This window comes from Diadema antillarum, unplaced genomic scaffold, assembly GCF_040938485.1.
Source record: "Diadema antillarum isolate AM-2024a unplaced genomic scaffold, OU_Dant_1.0 seq00000481_RagTag, whole genome shotgun sequence".
NCBI classification, from domain to species: domain Eukaryota; kingdom Metazoa; phylum Echinodermata; class Echinoidea; order Diadematoida; family Diadematidae; genus Diadema; species Diadema antillarum.
Genome location: NW_027271445.1, coordinates 3,142,882 through 3,164,647, shown reverse-complemented (window position 1 = coordinate 3,164,647; position 21,766 = coordinate 3,142,882). Strand labels below are relative to the sequence as shown.

Here is a 21,766-nt window from a genome sequence, read left to right as displayed (position 1 = left end):
GCTTTCCATTTTGATGTGGTACCGGTCCAACTTCGGGGTTTGGGTTCACTCCTTTGAGAGTGGGTTAACACTCCTGTAGGAGAACGAATTCAATTCGAATCTAATCAATCCGATCAAGTCAACATGATCCTTGTTGATCAGTCTTGTAGAAACAACTCTGTTTCATGTGTTTGCTCCACTTGTTTTTTCTTCTTCCCTCTTTGTAATGTTTTGTTTCCAAATACTTTGTATTTGAGTCGAAAAAATGATTAATGGGCTTCAGGATACAGATAACAAGAGTACAGGTATACTACAAAAAGAAACAATACGCACACTCTGAGTGAGTAGCGAGTATAGCAAGCTATTTCTTTGTTTTATTACTTCAGCTTATCAAGGAAAAATGGTATCATGATTTATAAACATGTCATTAACTACATGTATGCTGTTTTGGATTGTTTGCGTAGTTTATGTAAATAGTGTCAGTGATAATGATGATTGTATGAATAGGAATGGATATCCCTTTGATTATGTATGAGAGCATCTGTAATATACTTCTCATATGGGACTCATGTCTCATAGTCTTTTATGGTGTATTTCTGTAATTGCTCTTACTTTGCTTCATGAACAGAATATTTTGAATTTCATATGTTGAATTATAGTAATGACATGATTATACCTTGTATAGACCACATGGATGGACGACCAGATTTGTTATGCTATCAAAGGTGAATATCGGCATTCCATCCGGTGTTTTTTAAATTTATTTCTATCAAAATTAAGTTCTGTAGTTCTACACGACACAGACATAGACAGAGAGACAGACAAACAAACACACACACACACACACACACACATACACACACACAGCGATCTTAACTATTACATTGTGAAGAATAGCAACTTGTTCGGATGAAGACCTATTATGCACTGCCAGTAGACTTACTACGAAAAACATTGCTGTCCCCGAATACAGTACGTACGCTCGTAACTATGTAAACATGTATCCTGTACTCACTCCATCGTAAAACTTTGTAGATTAACTCTAAGAAATCTCTTTTACGAAATATGCAATTGCGATGCCTATTTTACTCAAACGTTGTAGGAAATCTATTACGGACTAAATTCATTATTGACTCTATATTCTTTGTTGTGATGTCGTTGTTGTTGGTTTTGTACAGTATTGTGACTTCAACTGAAAAGAGATATTCGAATTATTGTTGAAGAGAGGAATTTTGTGTTAAAATTGAAAGAAAAAAAATGTAATACTTGCTGGCGACGTTGAAGAACGAGGGCAGAACATAACGATTATATACTAGTATCACATTGCACATAAGATCTTTGGCAAACAGTTCGGAACAGCATTTGTTTGGCACATAGGACCGGGAATATTGTCATTGTCTCCCCTCTAGTCATAACTGACTAAAGTCCTCCAATGACACCCGGACAAATATTCGTATAAAAGTAATGAAAATAAATTTGGAACAGATGATTGTTTTAAGTGTGGTATGATTAATTTCGTTGCAAGACAGTTTGAAATAGAGCCGCATATGCATGAAAAAAATATGATAACATTATTGCTGCTTTAGACTGTCTTTCGACATGAATGGCTGCCGTGTGTTCAGAAAATGAACATTGTTGTGGTGAGACAAATAATGCTTTAAAATGTGCCAGTTTTAACTCACAGCTCTTAGATACCGCATTGATACGGTCTATTGTCGCCTACAATGTATATTATACTTCATTTTGTAATGATATTTGAACATCTTATCTATGCCGCGTTTACAAACAGTAATGATACAGTTGAGTGGACACTCTCTCTGTTTCTTGAAGGTCACATGGGTGCCTTCCATTTTGATAGTTTCGGATCCAGCTTCGGGGATGGGCTCACTCCTTTGAAAGTGGAATAACATCCCTATAGAACACTATAGCACTTCTATAAGAAACAGTATAACTGTACAAAGTTGTACAATGATTGTGGGAGATTCTTGATGTATTTAAGTAAAAAGAGCTTGGTTATGAAACAAAAAGACGAACCAGTGATTTATGATACTTGTAAGGACTGTAGGATATTGATATGAATTTTATTTGACAATCACGTTATTTTTACTGCTGTGTCAAGTGAAAACTGTGATATGTTTCTAGTATATTGATTATACACTTCTACATGCATAGTCTTTGAAATCTGAGTAAACATTTCATATAATCAAAATAAAAGCAAAATGTATCTTTGTCAAAATCTAGGTCATGTTGATTCGATTTTCTACGTATGTTGCTGAAATATGAAAAAGTAATGCAGACATGTGTGGTATGTATAATGTGTCTATAATATTATGTGTATGTGTGTGTGCGTGTATGCTTTTTAGGTCTTCAGATAGACTAGTGATTTTTGATACCTGAATACTTTGTATTGTATACACACATATCTTTACACCGCACACACAAACATATAAATTGTATACATGTACTTTAGCATTTTTTTTTACGTCAAGAAACAATGTAACACGTGACTCCTAGGCTGTCTCCTGGAATAAGGAGACACAAGTTACAGACAAAAAAAATGCAACAAACTTGTGTCACACTATCATACAATGATGTCACAAAATAAATTATCTTAACATATTGTATGTGTACAAAATATGATACTTATAAATTAATCACATAACCATAGAATATATATTAAAACAAAATGGGTTTTGAGTTTTTGTCACCCCGGGTCCTCTGCTTTGAAGGAATCTATTGCTTTCAAAATTGAAATTGCATATTTATACATTAACAGGTTTACTAGTAACCTCTAAAATCTCTTTATCCCAAGTATTCAATTGCAGTTTAAAGGGACTTTACAGTACTGGCTGAGGTGGGGATTCATGTTTTGAACATTCCTAAGTGAGACAATTAGAAACTCTCTTATGGGACATGAAAGAGCATGTAATTCTAAGAAGGATTTGTTTGATGACAATTGGTTTTCAAATGGCTGAGATCTCCAAAAAGTGATAATAATAAAAGGCGACAGGAAACGCTTTATATTAGGATTTTTTTCACCTTCTTTTGAAATATCTCAGCTAATGGAAACCCGACTTTCGTCAAATAAATTTACCTCGTTGACATCTCATAGAGTGGTTTCTGAATATCTCGCAAAATGTTAAAAGCTAATTCGCACCTCAACCAGAACTGTACACACCCTTTAGTTGTACAAATTTCTCTCATTATTCTGTTCTCTTCTTCTTTCTCCCTCTTACTATCTTCATGCTTTAATTATCCCTCCAGTCAATTCCGATTTTCGTCTGTTTCCTTCTTCTTGGCTGTCTGCCCCTCCCACTATGCCTCTGTTTCTTTTCTCTTTCTTCTCTCTGCTATACTGTCCAAAATCCAAATCTCAGTCTCTTTATTCATTTCAGCATAAACTTAAACTAGTTTTCTTGAATTTTATATCTATAGCTATTCTTCAATCCTCCTCGACATTCTCCGTTCATACTTCACATTACTGACATTATTGATTATGTAACATGTGCCACGCTCGTGATTTCTGTATTATCTCCTGAACTTCCTTTGTACACATTTAGTATCTCTGCTATTGTACACTGCATCTGACTTGTACCTCGCTCGGGTAATCATGCAGCTCTAAAGAAGTCTTGTGCCGCGGACATTGTTTTCTTTGTTTTTTTTTTTCTTTTTACTTTTCGGCGTTTATATTTCTCCAATTCACAAATTGTCATTCCTTTAATTACATATACCAAGTAAGAAATAATCTCACATCCGCATCTGGGAATCTACACCCTACAAGCAATGCTTCTATGTAAATTCCTCATATTTCACATGTTTTATTGTCTTATAAGCTGTACTTGACAATTCATCCAGGCTTTTGTATTGTGATGTTATGTTTTATGTATTTGTTGAAATGTAGAATATGGAACAATGAAAAAACAAGCAAAACAAAAATACTCCCTCCCATCCTCTTTATCTCACCTCACTTCGCTCTTTCCCTGTCTTTCTAGTCTCCGTCTTCCTTTTTTTCTTTAAATAGGGTTATAGCTTTTATAAACTACATTTCATCTTTCTTATTTCTGAAAAGATAACCCATTCTCATAATGATTATTGTAATGTTTGGAAGAATATTATTATTATTTATATGACATATTTAGCTTATATAAATGAATGTACACAAATGCACTTCCCTGTATATTCAATTCAATGTTTACAAGGAACCAATTTTCCATAATTATCCCACCAGACAATCTACTGAGTTTCATCTACCCCTTCAGAGAACATTATTGGCTCAGAATACATTATATACACAGGCCCTATATTCTGGAATTCATTAAGTTGTGAAATAAAAAATTCTCCTTCTTTGTATTCCTTTAAGCGTAAGTTGAAATCCTTTCTGTTAAACCCTCTCTGATGTTCGTTTTTATTAACCAAGTCCCAACAACCACAGGGTTCATTATCCAACCATCAATCAATTAATCTCTGAACTCATTAATTCATGGAATAGCCATCATATTCTTTTCACGGCTGTATGCAACCACCGGCTGTTTAAAGCATCTCATCAATTCCCTCTTCAATTCCCTCTTTCGTATCCTTGATCAGCGTGTGGGCACCCTCTTTCTTCCTTCCTTCCTTCCTTCCATTCTCCACCTTTCTGTCTGGTCGTGTCATGTTATAGTGTGTCTCCTGTTTTGTTCCGTCTTGTTTAAATTATACGTGTGTTAAGCATATACAAATAAGTATTTCGTTAGAGTTTCTTGAGTGGTTCACAATCTACAAGCTTGCTTTTTAGTGGACCTCTCAGTTCTCCTTTTTTGTCCAACTGAAACATAGACTTGTATTATTTTGGGTATACATGCATATATATGTAACTTTATTATTGTATCATTTGATATCATTTCCAAGTTGTGTGTATACGATTGTGATAATAACCTAATTCATACTGTGTTGTGTTCTGTTGGAAAAAAGGAGAATTAAATAAAATGAAAATGAAATGAATGAACCTAGGCCTGTGTAAATCATACAAACAACTCTTCTTTCACGGAGAAAATTGACAGCGTATGCATAACTTTCTTTATTCAACAGTCCTTTCAAAGACTTCATAAATGGTATTCAAAGCAAACTTCTTTTTATGTTTTCTTTGTTATAGCTATGGCCTCAAACTGTAACACCTTCCATGCAATATATCCTTACTGGAGCCTGCAAACCAAAAAATAGCTAATCATTCTTTCACTCTTTCCCAGGAAAAAAAAAGAAAAAAAAAAGATGTTTTTGATTTCTATGTGCATGCATTTAGTTGGATCCCGAAACAATTCCAATCTTGTGTATTCTTTTCTATTAGTCCATGGTGCAGCAGGCTGCAGAACTGAGAGGACATTTAACCGGTATGAAGCGCTAGATGGCGCTATCCAGTTCTTGCAGTGAATTTCCCGACAAGGCATTGGTGTAGCACGTCGTTGAAATTGCCTAACCGTTGACTTGTGTCAATCCATTCTGAAAGTGCTACAGGAAAAACAACAACAGCAACATCATTATCATCATCATCATCAACAACAACAACAAAACAACAACAACGAAGAACACAGAATAAATAAGCAACGCTACATCCAAGTAAACTCCAAGTAAGTAAGTAAGTAAGTAAGTAAACAAACAAACAAAAAAATAAATGAGAAGAGACATTTATCCTTTTTTTTTTGTTCGGGTTGATTTGGTTTGCTAGTTACTAATGATTTAAATGTCTTGACAGATGGTCAAGATTATTAGTTGAAAAAAAAAGATAAGTAATGGGAAAATCGCCTACAAACAACCTGATTGACATCACCGTGTGGCATGTTATGTGCAGAAAGGGCTAACTCTGAATTGTTGATCGAGGTGTCATCAAATTCAACAATTATTTCCCAGTCAAACATTGAGAAGATTCGTTACTAATACCATGTATTACAAAAGAACTTGCATCATGTATAAATTGTCGTCAGAGGACGGTCGGAGATAATGGCAGTACTGCTATAAAGTTTCCGTAAACATGACTCTGGGTTGGATGGCTTGGGGTCTTCAACATCCTGACTTTATGCAAATGGAAACGAATATTTACAACTTGTAACTATACTCGAAATTAATGACAACTTTTCTTGATCTTTTTCTTTATCCTCCTCCTTCTCCACCTCCTCCAGAACTCCTCCTCCTCCTCCTCCTCATCATCATCATCATCTCTCCCTCTCTCTCTGTCGCTATTCTTGAAGCGGATGGTTAGTAAATCTAGTTCTTTTCCCCTTTTTGACAGCCGTCATTTTTTTTTTTCAGTTCCCTATTGATAACATTGCAATGATAGTAAAGTGTTTACGATCTACATATATATATATATATATATATATATATATATATATATATATATACTCCTAGATGGGTCATTTGGAAGACATTTCCATTTGTTTTATGCAAATTTTAAAATACATGTTCAATGGCAATTTACGCAATGGAGACACGAAAATTGTCTCCTTAATGACCAGTTGTCTCCCTAATGAAGACACTTCCCCCCAATATGTCTCCCTAAGGTGCCAACTAGGGATATGTATATATATATATATAATCATATATATATATATATATATATATATATATATATATATATATATATATATTTGCAAATGAGTTTGTGTATGCGTGCGCTTTGTTAGATTATTGTTAGTTTGCTGATGTTGACATACAAACTAATTTGCTCTCAACCATGATATTTTTCCTTTGTTATTCGGAGATTGTTGCTTTATCTCGTCATCTGCAGATATCAGTCATGGGAGTGAAATTCATAGTCATTCCCCTTGTCATGTAATTATCTGGCATGTGCATTATACCCTAGAGTGAAAAATCGTCTGATGTAAAACAGACTCTAAATGTAAAAAAAAAAAAAAACGTTTAACCCTAAAGAACTACATGTAATATTCCTGTAATAAACCATTTAACTGTGAAAACGAGGCAACATTTTAAATGTAATAACCAAAGTCAAGCTATATACAGTGAGCAGTATACCCTTTAACGTTAAATGAAATAATCGTTCATAGATAATTATATTTGACCCGAATTGTAATGTCGATCTCAAATGAAATATATGTAGGTATAGCGTTAACCCGTAAATGTAGGCCTTTTAACTTTTAACTCTATGCTGATATGTGATACCCACCCTGAAAACTACAGATCTTAACCCAAAATGTAATATCGACCGAAAAGGATACTTTTAATCGCATGAAAAATAATCGACCCTGCATTTGGGGCTAAAGATTATAATACATTTAGGGTAGATATTACATTTAACCTTTTTACATTTCGAGGAGATGCAGCTTAACCTATGGAATCAAACTATATAATATGTCTACTCTTATGAACAAAGGGCTCCATGTGTATTCAACTGATCTTACACAGTTTGTTTATAACCTGTTTCTGTATTCCAACTGTTTTCCAACCACAAAATTTGGGGACTCTTATATTGTTTCATGAAAATTCTTTTAGTCTAATAATTCTACGTTTTTGTCACGTTGTATTTTCTATCAAACAAGATCACCCACTGTTCTTTCGGGTAGGCATTAATGTTATCATAATAGAAAGTACCGTAAGTCAAATTGAACATGGAATGAATTAGTATAAGTAGACAGTAAACCCTTTAATAATAGATTAGTTTATGCCGTGTGATCACTTGACCACTGACTGCCGCGACTTCTATAAAGCTCTGTATAGTAGAGATAAGGTTATAATATGCATACTTTTAAGACGTGTCATTGGTTGATTCTGTTTAAACGCTGTAATGAGCACAAAGTCCATTTTATTGCGCAAAGTAGATCATTGTGTACAAAATAAGTCCGTTACCTTCGCGCTAATGCAAACTCTAGGCCATTCATGTCCTTCGTGTAATTATTATTTCACACAGTTTCTGCTTGGATGCTGCATCTTCTACACGTTGTTCTGCATTGTAGTTATCGAACACTCACAGGTAGAGAGAGGGCGTATTGCCTACCTATTATAGGCATTACACTCAGCTGCAAACACGTGTTCATGATGTTTGCTTTGATTTCAGCTCGATCAATGCCATCTTACTGCAATTTGCCAATACTGTCTTTGAAGGAAACCAAAACCCGAAAAACAACGTGAAGTGAGTGGAAGCAGCAACATTATTAGAACACATCATTAAAAGTTTCAGGAAAATTGGATAATCGATGCAAAAGTTATGAATCTTTAAAGATTTGGTGTTGTAATGGCTTGATAAGGAGACTACTCCATATGGCACCATAGTGGACAACAATACCTGTTAATTTGATCACTTTCATCAGTGACAGATCTCATTCATTCAGATAGACATTCATTATTATGCAAGGCATATGTTCACATAATTAGGCATCAATGCAACGAGGAAGAGTGTCCCTTCCCTCACAACCACAATTGCACTTTCCATACTAGTTGACACAAAATATTATGAAGTAGTAACCCTCTAAAGTTGGATCACCTTTTTTCTGATATGCACTGAGTAGCTCGAAAGCAACGGACGAAGGCACACGCAGTTTTTTTTAAGTTACTGAAGAAAAACAAAGGTCATCAAGCTGATACAATGGAACATTCAGTTGACATCATTAACTGCAGCAGTTGTATTCCAAAGGCCACTTTCCACCTAGCAATGCTGAACTTAGAATATATAGTTCATTCATGATTCAATGTCGAACTGATACACAACCCAGAATGATGTATTAAAGAGACGAAATGGACACCTATTAAAAAGAGACACTACACTTATTTATCGATTTACTGGCCATCTAAATTTACATATCATTTTGGATTGCATAAGTGCATATGTTCGTCAACAAAGTTTCACATTTCATTTGCAGAGGACAATCAGTTTTCACCTTAAAATCCTGATAAATGAAGTTACGAATCAATCAAATTATACAGCTAAATTAACTGTTTCGTAATGTACACCTAATGACGTGTTAAGAGGGTAAATTGTGTCTTTTTGTGATATAACATAATGAGGAGCACCGTCAATATCAGGCAGTTGCAAATATGCAAAGTCTCAAATTTGATATTCTAGATCTTTTTTTGTTTGTATTTAAAATCTTTAGCAACAACGACTCAAGCGTGTCTTTCGCATTATAGGTGCATTTTAAAGAAGAAGACCCCCTCCCCGCAATGATGGCGATATACGATGGTAGAACTGGCGTCACCAAACGTCATAACCATGAACGCTAAACTACGAAGAAAACCCAATGTTGTGCGCGGTAGTAATTATCTCAACTGGTATATTAACTCAAAAGCCATTTGATTTGGGTGTCAATAAAATCATGTGATGCTATTACGTCTACTTCCTTGAAAAGTACCCGCTACTCATGGGTGAAGTGGGTAACACAGTGAGTGTTGTAAAGGGCGGGAATAATTATGATTTGATTTCAGATGAAATACTGCTATTTCGCCAGATAGGATCTGACACCGTATACACTGCGAGTACATTCATGACATTTACATTGTAAGTGTTTGAGCCTGCACCACTTTATTCATCATAGCCAATACAATGCATGCTGCAGTGCCATGCGCTGAATTGAAGACTGTACTTAGCAGTCCTGTATTTACGTTAGGTCCGACTTTGAGCGCGAAAAAAATGTGAATGTTTTGAACAAAGCCATTGTCATGCACGATGGTAGCAAAGGGATAAATCTATCCCTCGTTGAACTTTGGACTATGTCTCCTATGAACTGTGTCAATAGTATGCTGTATGCCATCTATGTATTAGCAAGCAAACGGCTGCGCCCGATAAGAGCGTCACATTCACTTCTACGCACTCATTTCATTGAAGAATAATTCTGTCTCGGATCAGGGCGCATTGGTTGGGGTGTGTTCGAATATCGCCATTAAAAAAAAACATGATCACTGTTTACTTGACAGTTTTTTGGACATTACGATCAAAAAGTAAATTCACCTTATTTTCCAAGGATTTTCTCGGTCTTTGACTACAGTCTGTGATGGATAGAATATACGACCTCGTTCTCCTATTAACACTGGCTGCTGTGCTCTGTGGCCACAATGGAAAAGGTAGGTGTAACTTTATTTCTAACGCCCTGCACTCAATTCAGCTTGGTATAGGGCCTATCAATAAAAACTGTGTCGAAACTGATACAGCCAACAAGAGACGTAGCAAATTCAGACGAGGACTGGAATGTAATCACGGTGTATGGTTTAATTGTCGTGACTGTGAAAAGTAATCAATCACGACATATGACGTGTATGAATATCTGTATAATTTATAGTCACCGCTCTACTGTAAAATTCAGGGAGAAAAGGAAGAGTTTATCACAAGAGCTAGACATCCACGAGTCATATTTATAAAGCCCTGCGAGCTATACTTTGAAAAAGAGGTCCATAAGTCTTAAAGTTTACACCGTAACGAGTCTTGCAACCCACGAGCCATAGAGTCTGCACACCAAAACGATAAACATTATTTCCCGAAGGTTCGTTAACCCGAAAATGAAATAAGGATCCCTACTCCGTAGGTTCCTTTAACCGAAAAAAAAAGTAAGGCTCATAATTCCGAAGGTTTGTTTATCCGAAATTGAAACAAGGCTTGCTGTTTCGAACGTTCTTTAACCCGAAAAATGAAAAAAGAAAGGACTGGTTATCCCGAGGTTGATAGATCGTTTTAAATACCCGGAAACAAAATAAGGTTCGTAAGGCTGCGTTCACATAGAAGTATACTATTCGGGTATTCGGGCTCGTTTTTCGAGGGCACGCGAATAGCTTGAATCGAACGATAGGATTTCCTCACACCGGTTCACATAAGAGGGCACTATTCGAAAGTACCGAATAGCTGCGAATAGTATAGCAAAGTGGGAATCGAGCTTGTTCGATTTTCTTGCAGCGTATACCGTCACTCTTTTATGAAATAATGACAATTTTGGTCTTGATTTGTCCTTTAGCAAAAATAAGCATGTAGACTGACATTTTAATGCAGTTTATAGAAATTGTTAATAAGATTTGCTGGGATGTAGGAGGAAGAAATCCTCACTGCATGGGATGGTGAGTTGACGGTGCGGGTGGTGGTGTACTCGGTGCCCGAATACCGAATACCGAATACTTCTATTGAACGCAGCCTTACGCCAACAGTTCCTGATATAGTACGCTCATTCTTTTTTAGGTTATCACAGATAGCCAACCTGATGTCATTTTTTAATTAACGAAACTTAATTCGTGATAACAAACCTTACTTCATTTCTTGATTAGTTAAAATGCAGAATAACGTATTTGGTTTCAGAACCTTTGGAACCTTAGGAAAACGAACAGCAGTGTAAAATTTTAGGATTGACTAATTAGCCTATCTCACTTTCGACAATGTTCGAATTGATTAATGTTTAGGTAAAGGGAATCTGTGTACATCCCCTCAGTAAAACGGACCGAGAAATGAGCTAGAAACTCAGAGAATAAAACCTATAAGCTTGACACTAGGCATGTGCTAGGCTTATGAGCTCGACTTTTTTCTTTTTTTTTTCAAATTGAAAAAAAAAAGTGCATGATCTCGACACCTCGTAAATTATGCCGCATGATATTATTTTCAGCTCGTGTATTTTTTCTTTTTCTTCTTCTTCTTTTTTTTTTTTTGGTAGTGTCAAGCTTATGACCTTTATTTTGTCTTGTACTTAAACAGTGGGCCTTATTTGCCTCGTGTAGCTAGGTAGACCGCACAGCTGCAGGACCTTTTTTATCTTTTGATTTCATTTTCACTTAATGAATAAAGATTACAAAAATACAGTGTTGTATTTGAAAAGCTGACATGTTTATGATAAATTCACTATAAAATGAAGACCATGGTAATATTACATGACACCAAACAATTGTGAATCACTCTAAAAGTGAGTTGCATTCATATTAGATGGGTAAGATTATGTGAGGGGAACTTACATGGAAGCAAAACAAAAATGATTTTTGGGGTAGATGGACAGGGGAAAACACACACACACACACAATTAGTTACACTCGCACCTCATAGGAAGATGACACCTCCGTGTTCGCACAAACACAAACACACACACAAACACAAACACACACACAAACACAAACACTGCATACACTTTTTTTGCTTCTTTGTTCGAATTTCATTCAATTTCATATCACAACATTTACTTTTACAGGAACAAAAACAAAACATTATGCAAAGTCAAACTGCATTATACACACCATTGTACAAAATTATGTCAATCTTGCACTATACAAAGACAACATGCAGTTATATAAACAATGTGCAAAATAATGTCAAACTTACATTGTAACTGTTTTTACCAAAGAAACGAAATCCGCTTTTTGATTTCTTTTTTTTTAACAGACATATTATATTCTCGCAGGTGCCAGCAAAACGGGGACATGATAGTTTTCTTAAAACGAACGGGGCATATTCCATGTTATCAACAACAACAACAACAAAAAAAAAGAAATAGAGGCCATTTTTGCGGGAAACACATACACATGCACACACACAAAAATAAAAACCACACACACCACAACACATCCTAATCATAATGTGAAAGTGATGTGCTAATAGTAGAAATAATAGAGAGAAAAAAACCGCCAATGATTTGACAATAACTCGCAGATTCTTCAAAATCAAGACAGAAAAAAAGAAAAGAAAATAAAATGTCATCCTCGGCATGCATCATATTCCAACTTAAACAAATGTACAACTGTTCCTCTTTTAATCGCTATTTTGTTTTCTTCTTCTTTACACATCCTAAAATACTTCATAAAATCATTCAACTTTTGTACGTCTCCTACTGAGCGTGCTAAATGTAAAGTATATTTAATCATCAATGTAATTGTATTCCATCCTTTCATTTTTACCGAGTTTCCGGATGTAGAGGTCCTGTATGAACAACATCCCAATTCATATTTTCCCGTTCTTCTAAATTCTAAATTCAATTCACACTGGGAATGATAATTTGCCACAATTCCTTCTCTTTGATGCACTTTCAAAATAAATGTAAATGATATTATGTCTCAGTGTTTTTACTGTAGAAAGAACACACACTGCATGCACACACACACACACACACACACACACACACACACACACACATACACACACTAGCCGCATGATTGTGCATGTGATTTCGCGCTCGTGAACTGTATGACTGGTGGATGTCGACCTCGTGACGTGCGCCCCTGAACGTAGGCCCATGTATACCAGAGTATCGTATTTAAACTCTTTCCTAGATTTAATGTGCGCACAAAATCAACTTGACCAATAAAGGTGTTCCTTGAATGCTTTACAAGGGATCATCTTTACGTGTAGGACGACAAACTTATGTACATCTACATGCTCATTACATTTTAAATATCGCAAATCCCTAAGGAATCAGATCTACATTTGTATTTTGATCTGTGAATATAGACCTGAACGAAGGGACTGAAGAGGATTACATCAATGAACTTTCATGACAGCACTCGTTATTGTGCTTCAAAGGAGAATAACGACGTTGATGATTTGAGTTTGAATTCACCTTCCATTACCATTTCGCTCAAGTCAGAATATTTCTGGACGACATTCTTAATTCCCATTCAGGACATCATTGGCTTAATTCACATTATGGAAAGAGTTTCAAATGTTAATGTAACAATAATACTGTAAATATCTTTTGAATAATCTTCGATTCGAGATAAGGAGGGAGAAACACAGTGTTTCGAAAGTTTAAAGGTCAGCATATTGGCTGTTCTGATGGCACTAGAATTGCCTGTTATTATCTCTTCTCTCAGATTACTAACCATTGGCCTTGTTTGTAAAAGTAAACTCGATTACGGCTTTAAATTACAAAACACGTATGTGGAAAAAAAATCTTTCATCTGCGGATCATTTATACTTCAGCGGAAAAATAGAAAACCTTTATTGAAAGCGCGTAAAACGCAGATTAAATGAACGGCTTTGTCTTGCAAGTTATGCTGAACAGAATGGCGCATCATTAACATAAATTATACTGTGATTTCTTTGATGGCAAAAATAGGTCATGAAGACAGGTAGGATGTATACAACGAGACTACACTGGGATGTGTATTATGTGTGTATGTAGCTTCATGCAGGCATAGAATGACACAGGTTGACTTTGCTGAAATTTCCGTTGTGTAGCGTCAGTGGTAAGCACTGCCCCCAACGTTCAAGGATGGAGAGGACACGGCATCCGATTGAGGTGTGTTATCCAGGAGGAGCCTTTAGCAGTGTTCTGGTCCAAGGAGGGAATTTTAGGTCAGCAGCAGAGGACGATCAAGGCTGGATTCGCTGTTGGGGAATTTCGGAGCTCGGAGGAGCGGTTCGACATCGACCAAAACTTCAGCCTCGTCATCAGCGAGTTGGAGGTCGCAGATGAGGGTCGTTACTATTGTCAGGTTGAGCTGAAGAGTCACGAGAATTTCGACAATTCTACCTTCCTGACGATGAGTTGTAAGTAATACTATAATAATCTACCTATAAATTATATATAATTTTCTTCTCATCATGTCATGACTTAGTAGAAGACAACCTTAGAGGAGAAAAAGTCACCTCCATGAGTTCGACGGCATGTTGGTGATGGGGGGGGGGGGGACCGAGGAAGGTAAGTAAGACAACGAGTTAAATGAATGGAAGAAAAAAAAACAACAACAACGAAAGGTCGATGAAAATCATTTGTCATAGCATCACATTAACTTGTTAGCATACAGCCCGACCTCGCCATGATTTTAACAAGTAGAACAAAGATATCAGCAGAATCTTGATTCTGGTACTATTCCCTACTTGAGGGACGGTGCAAAACACGAAACGGCTCGGTGCCGCACTCAATACAGAAAGTACATTTTTTTTCTTGTGAATAGGTTTAATTTGACGGTGCTGATTGGCGAGTGTTATATCAGGTATACTAGTATGAGTGGTATGGTATTTCACGTTGCCAACATAATTCATGAACCATGGTTAAAGTCGTTTTTACAATATTTCCGAAGCGGAGCGAGCGAACGCTTGATAAAATATTATATAATACAAATCCTAAAAGATAGATACTGGAAAGCTGTCTTCAGTTCTCATGCACAAGGAGGGTGAGGTTCGAATATCGTGTGATATGCTGATATTAATTCAATCATATTTCTTTTGTTTTTGTGTTCAAATTTCGGAGAATGGGATAATATACCCAACCTCTGGGTTTTAAATGTCCATTAATCTGAACATTCTTCAGGTCCTAGTATCATTTATGTTCAATAGTAAATTATGTTGCTGATGTATAACCGTCTTTATGTGAAATTAGGATAAAGTCCGAAAATCATTTTAGTTATTTCCTAAAAATTGGAATTCGAATACAAAACATTTATCATACCAAAAATTATTCTTCCATTTCATAGCGATGGCGTCAAGACATACAATCGAGGAATGCGATGACAAGAGTCAATCTCATCATAGCCGGTGTACATACCAGTCTCCCTCCAACAACCCTTCCTTTACCCTCACGTGTGTCGTGACTGGATTCAAACCTAATGTTTCCATGCTATGGACCGAGGAGTCGGGAAAGAGACTGAATTCCGTGGATTCACACCAGAACACACTTTCTGACGGCACGTACGAGAGGTTCGAAACAATCACTGTGTCAGCTATGCATGGTACAGAGCAAACCTTCATGTGCATGGCTACTGGTGACGCCCTGAATGGAACGTCGACCCGAGATATCACTGTTCTGCCTGTATATGTATCAGGTTTCGTGAAACGTTCCACTTTCTTTGTTCGATCTTAATCACATCAGGGAAACACGTTCTGATATCTAAACAAATATTCAGATTTAGCTTTGTCACAGTATAATCTGATACGACATTTTGAGTAAACTAACATTATCACACACGCTTATAAAGTCTACTAATAAGAAATAAAGTGTTTATCAATTTTGATGAGTGAAGAGAGAAAAAAAACCAAAAAAAGAAAGGCAAAAATAAAAACCACCAACGAGCGCCATTTCTCAGCGTGTCCTCTGAATTCTGATTTTGTCACAATGTAATGTACTCTGTGTAATAAATCTTTTTTTTTTTGTACTGGGCAAGGCATAAGACAGAATGTAAACATTTTAATAATTATAGACCCTTTTATTTACTGTCTTCTAAATCCGATGATGAATGAAAACTTGCATTATCTTTGTTTATTTGTATAAATTTCAGGAAAACGTGCTCATTTGGCTCTCATCATTGGACTCGCCATTGGCCTGCCTGCTACCCTTATCATCGTATTTCTCCTTGTTGGAAAGTATCTTCAAAACAGACATCCGAACTACCTACCAAGAAAAGGTGTAGATCTTTAATACTTTTTGTTGGAACGTTTTTTTTTTTCATTCTTGTGTGAATATATATATATGTGTGTGTGTGTGTGTGTGGGAGGGCATTGTAGGTAGCCGTTGGTTACAAAATTTAAGTGAATAGCAGTCAATTTTCATAACATTAAACCCAAGAAAAGGTTCTGGGGAGTTAGAAGTTATGCTGATAAACCATTGGTTCATTATAGTTGTGTGACGTATTCAGCATAGGCTTGTAATTAAACAAAATACTTGCAGTGGAAGATGTAAAGGCAGAGTTTTAGGATAAACATATAATTGAGTATCTGAATATAAGAACGACCCAAGTCCATGGAAGACTATTTCGAGTTAACTAAAAAAAAACTTCATATCTTTTTTATTTGTCCAATAATATTCTATTTAACTGTGATGGGAAGGCAACATTGTATAAACAAATAAGAACATATATTATTATGACAATTAATGTTTACATTAATTGTGGAGAGGCCATTTTGTGTGGTGGACTTGGGTCGTTCGTTGATTCATATGGACTTGGGTCGTTCTTTGATTCATATACATGATATTCTGCTATAGCGATGAGAGAGGGCGCTATGATATGAAGGTAAGAATGACCCAAGTCCTTCATTCTTACATTAATATAAGATCTAACTCATTCATTTTCGGCACTTCCGGGGGTAATTAGGATTATCATTAATACACAAGATGAGTCCATGCATAAGCTACAATGTCCCATGTCAAACTGAATTTGGCCAAAAGTTGGCCTTGGGTCGTTCTTATATTCAGATCTTCAATTATAGATAAGTGCTTATCAGTCTTTAAATATCATGATTTCTATGAATCCAGGCAGCATGTATATGTGTATATATTTAACAATAATATCAATGATGTTGTTACCATTGTTCATGACATGTTTCAGGATGTGGCTGGAACCCCTGTTGGCGAAGACCAAATAAACCAGAGCGATTTCACGAGGAAGAAGAATTAATGCTGAGTATGGAAATACGATTGTATCCGCTCATTAATTCATTAATTGTTTTACATTCTAATGTCGTTTAAAAACCAAACAAAACAGAATCCTGTGTCAAATAATGAAACGACACTTCTTGAAATTCCATGAACAGTAATGGAAATAAACGCTTCTGTATTAGCCTATACTTCGTAAGCAAAATTTTCACGATTTATTTCTATGTATTATTGTTCATTTTACTTCTTGCCCCGCCCGATTCTATATTATATATATATATATATATATATATATATGTATATGAAGCGTTTGTTTGCAAAAAACCGATAAGTCCATATTTGTCAAATGGAGATTAAAGGTAAAAAAAGAGAGAATAAGAAGAAAATGTTTGCTTCTTTTGACCATAACTTAAAAAAAAATGTACCTTTATATGTAGTGACCAATATATCACTTACTTTATGACAGAGACCGTACTTCAAAATCGTCAAAAATGAACTTATCGGTTTTTGCAAACAAACTATTCATATATAGATATGACACATATACATTAAATGCGTGTGTGAGCGTTTGGATATTTTCATATGTAATGAATATCATTTCTCTTTATCTTTATTGATTTATCTTCTAAGGATCATCGTCGCTTACAAAGGAACAAGCACAGAAATGCAAGGAAGAGCTGAAGGCATATTACTGTTTGTCACGACGCAAGGTCACGGTGGAACCACTCAACTTTATGGAACGTGTTGAACTCGATGACATCTATACCAATTTGAGTATAATTGACCGAACAAGCAAGGGTAACACTAAGACAACAATAACGTACGGCGATCTTGTGACGAACGATGAACATAGACATCTTTCAAAGCGCCTCCTGATCCAGGGTGAGGGGGGTGTTGGAAAAACAACACTTTGCGCTAAAATTGCCTGGGACTGGTGCCAGGGTAGGATTCTCCAGGATTTGGACATGGTGTTTCTAATACCTCTTCGAGATGTCACTAACAATCAGAGTATTGGTGGTATTGTAAAAACCTATCTCTCTGATTCAAATCCAGCAAAACCGTACCAGATCGATGACTATATTTCAAGAAATCAAAGTAAAATACTTATTATTTTTGATGGATTTGACGAGTTTAACGGAAAATTAAGTGGAAAAGACAGCAGTGAGGTCATTCACATTCTAAGAATGGAGCAATATAAGTCATGCAAAGTAATTGTGACCACACGACCATGGAGAACAGACGAGTTTGTGATGGAAAAGGAACTTGCTGACGCTTACACGTTTCTTAACGTAGAAGGATTTAACACGGATAATTTATCAGCTTACATTAAGAGGTACTTTCGGATAAGAGAGAAGAATAATCGTGCAGAAAGTTTGATCAGTTTTATGGAGGAAAATGAAGTTATCCGGGCGAACATGGCCCCATTTCCTATCTACTGTGCAATGCTTTGCCTTATGTGGAACGATTGCAGTGAAGAGAAACAAGAGAAAATGCAAGAATTGAAAACTTTCTCGAAAATCTTTGGAGAAATGATATCTTTTTTGAAAGAACACTTCGCATCAAAAACTTGTGGAAATCTTCAGAATCAGAACGTTGTTGAGCAATTGAAGAAAGCTCATAGGGCAATTCAAGACATAAGTGAGATTGCACTTAACGGTTTATTGGACAGGAATCTTTCATTCCCTGAAGAACAATTCAGAGAGTGTCATGATGCCATGGAAACATGCTGCAGCGTGGGTGTTTTGACTACAGAAACAGATGTCATTCCAAGGAAGCGTCGGCGGGATGTCAACATTTCATCCTTTGTTGCATCAACGGTTTCGTTTCCTCACAAGTTGTTCCAAGAATACATTGCAGCGTTGTATATTGAAAATCTATTTGCCAATGATCGGCCCAAGTACGACAAGGTGAAAAGTGAATGTCTTAGTCGACGTCAGGAGTTCCGCTACCTACTCTACTTCACCTCAGCTTTAGGGAATGAACTCGGTCTTGATATCATCCACGGCTTGATAGACTCTGCTCCCCATGTTGCGAAGGATCGTACTCCTCAAGCTTACCAAATGGAGTCTGATGATCGTCGATATCGTGATTTCTGCGTAGACGTTGCGTTTGAATGTCATACTGAAGAAGCCGCCAGAACAGTGGGACAACGATGGAAAAAGTACGACCTCGCATCACATTGGTCAGGATATGAACATACAAACTCTACGTTTGAACATCATACCAAGGAGGCTGCTAGAGTAGTGGGAGAACGACAGAAAAAGTACCAACTCTCATCATATTCACCAGAACATACAAATTCAGGAGTCGCTTTCATGATGCGCTTTAACCAAGTGGTGAGTGATTAAGCTAGGATATCGAGTTGAACAGTGCTGAAAAAAACAAGTACATAATAACAACGCATTTCTGAGCGTTAGTATGAATCTTTGTGTGTGTGTTGGTGAGCGCGCCCGTGTGTAATTAAATACAAACCCCTCAACTTATTATTTGCTATTATAGGTGTAAGATCTGGAGTCCTAAAACGCATAATTGTGGGGAAAAAATTGAACATAAAGTCATTGATGTAATCATATGAAAAAAAAGAAGGTTTTCTCTCACAATGAAGTTGCAACAAAATTCGCTACATAAATTAAAATATTGAAAAATTCTAAGCCACCATGGGATTTCTGTTGATGGTAAACTATGTAAATGTGTTTCACTGGCCTTTTCAAAAAGTTTGACTGAGTCAACATTAGGAAATAATTTCCACTTTTGTCATACGAAGCAGCACTATATGATTTCACTGGGGTAAAAGTACAACTTTTTCCAAAAATAAGAACGTTCCCTTACAAGTTACAGTTTTAAAACTGCTATTGGTTAAAATCTTTTTAAGTGCGATCATGATTTTACAAAAGACGCTTTATATCGAAGGGATATGCCATACTACAAACGTGATCTGCAGAGTACCAGACCGAGACAATACATTTACGGTTCACAGTATGAGTGTTGGTAAAGTCACGTCAGTATCACTCCTCAGCTCTTTGTCACAATAAAACAAGTTGAATTATGTAAACATTCTTTCTTTCATTAGCTCTGATAAGTGAAATGAAAATATGATTTAAGTGTATCAAACTTATATCAGTTGCTCTGAGTTTCCCACCTCCTAAAACAACTGCATGTACATTTCCACCATCTCCGTGTATTATTACCTTTCACTACCTGTCGATTAATGTTCCTTCCAACCAGCCATCATTGAATATTGACAGCGTGAAATGTGGAAGAACTGTGTCACGTGACTTGGCAGAGGGTATGTGTTCCAGGAGTGTACTCAGCAAAGTATCAATATCTAACTCACGATTTCACACGGACTTCTACAACATCCTCGGCGCAGAGGCTTCGAACTGTCAGGTAAGAACTTAGCACCATAGTTCCCCTTATGTTATAATGTACAGACTATAGAAACTGATGGTGTGTTATTTTAGTCTTTCAAAGAGGCAATGCATACTTTACATGGTACTCCCATTACTTCTCCTTATCGTCAGTATATGCGTAGTAAGTCCAGCTGCCAGGGCGACGTCTGTTGAGTCTTTAATTCCCCCGAGGTCACCTGGACAGCAGTCTTGCACAAGATGCAGCATGCTTTGGTCAGGAAAACCCACTTATATACACAATAACAAGAAACAACAAAATAAATAGACTTCGGTCGAGAAATCACTGCTTCATTGTTCAAGTAATACATCAAGGAGGTACTAGCTCGCGTGTTGCACCTCCTTGGCTACATTTGAAGATGTAATTTCGTATAGAGGTAATGATTTATGTACACGTCTTGTGGAGCCGGGAAATGTGCAAACGCCGGGAAATGTGTGACCGTCTTGTCTGGAAATGTGTAAATCTCAAAATTGCTTTAACGGGAAATATGCTGGGTTTGGTAGGTCCAGGCTACCAAGCTACGCTAGGGCTTTTGTCGGGAAATGTGCGAACCACTCCCTTCACTGATTCTGTGTATGTATGGATCGAAGATAAACTCTGTATCAAAACTACGCATGAGCACTTACCATTTTTTTCTTTCCAGTTATCTTGTCTAAGCAACCTCCTGTCCAAAGTGGCCACCTGTCTACAACGACCATTTTTTTTTGCATTTCCCTTGAGTGGCGGCTAAAGATAGGTTTAACTGTACAGTAAAACATGTGTTCGCGACTACCAGTCTGTAGCGGCCACCTGTCATAACAAGCACTGAAAAACAATTCCCTCGAAAAGAAAAAGCATGATAAAAAAACCTGTCTATTCTATGGCGGCCACCTGTCTTCAACAGCCATTTTCCGTCTCCGTGGTCGGTATAGACAGGTTTCACTGTAGGGCTACAATCAAATCTGTCTTAGCGACCATCTATCTATAGCGGCCACCTGCCATATACGACCATCAAAAACAATTCCCTCCTAGAGAAAGGCATGTTAAACAACGTATATAGCGGCCTCCTGTTTATAACGGCCACTTTTTGTTTCCCTTGGAGAGGCCGCTATAGACAGATTTGGCTGTATAGTAAAAACTTTCTTAACGCC

The 21,766-nt window shown here is 36.6% G+C and overlaps 1 protein-coding gene across 1 annotated transcript; it reads left to right on the top strand.

The window, feature by feature from the left end:
- Positions 1-18,193: 18,193 nt before the first annotated feature.
- On the top strand, positions 18,194-19,576 carry LOC139733524 (NACHT, LRR and PYD domains-containing protein 3-like). Its single transcript, XM_071644334.1, has one exon. It carries the CDS (start codon positions 18,194-18,196, stop codon positions 19,574-19,576), a length of 1,383 nt encoding a protein of 460 aa, XP_071500435.1.
- The last annotated feature ends 2,190 nt before the right edge of the window (positions 19,577-21,766 follow it).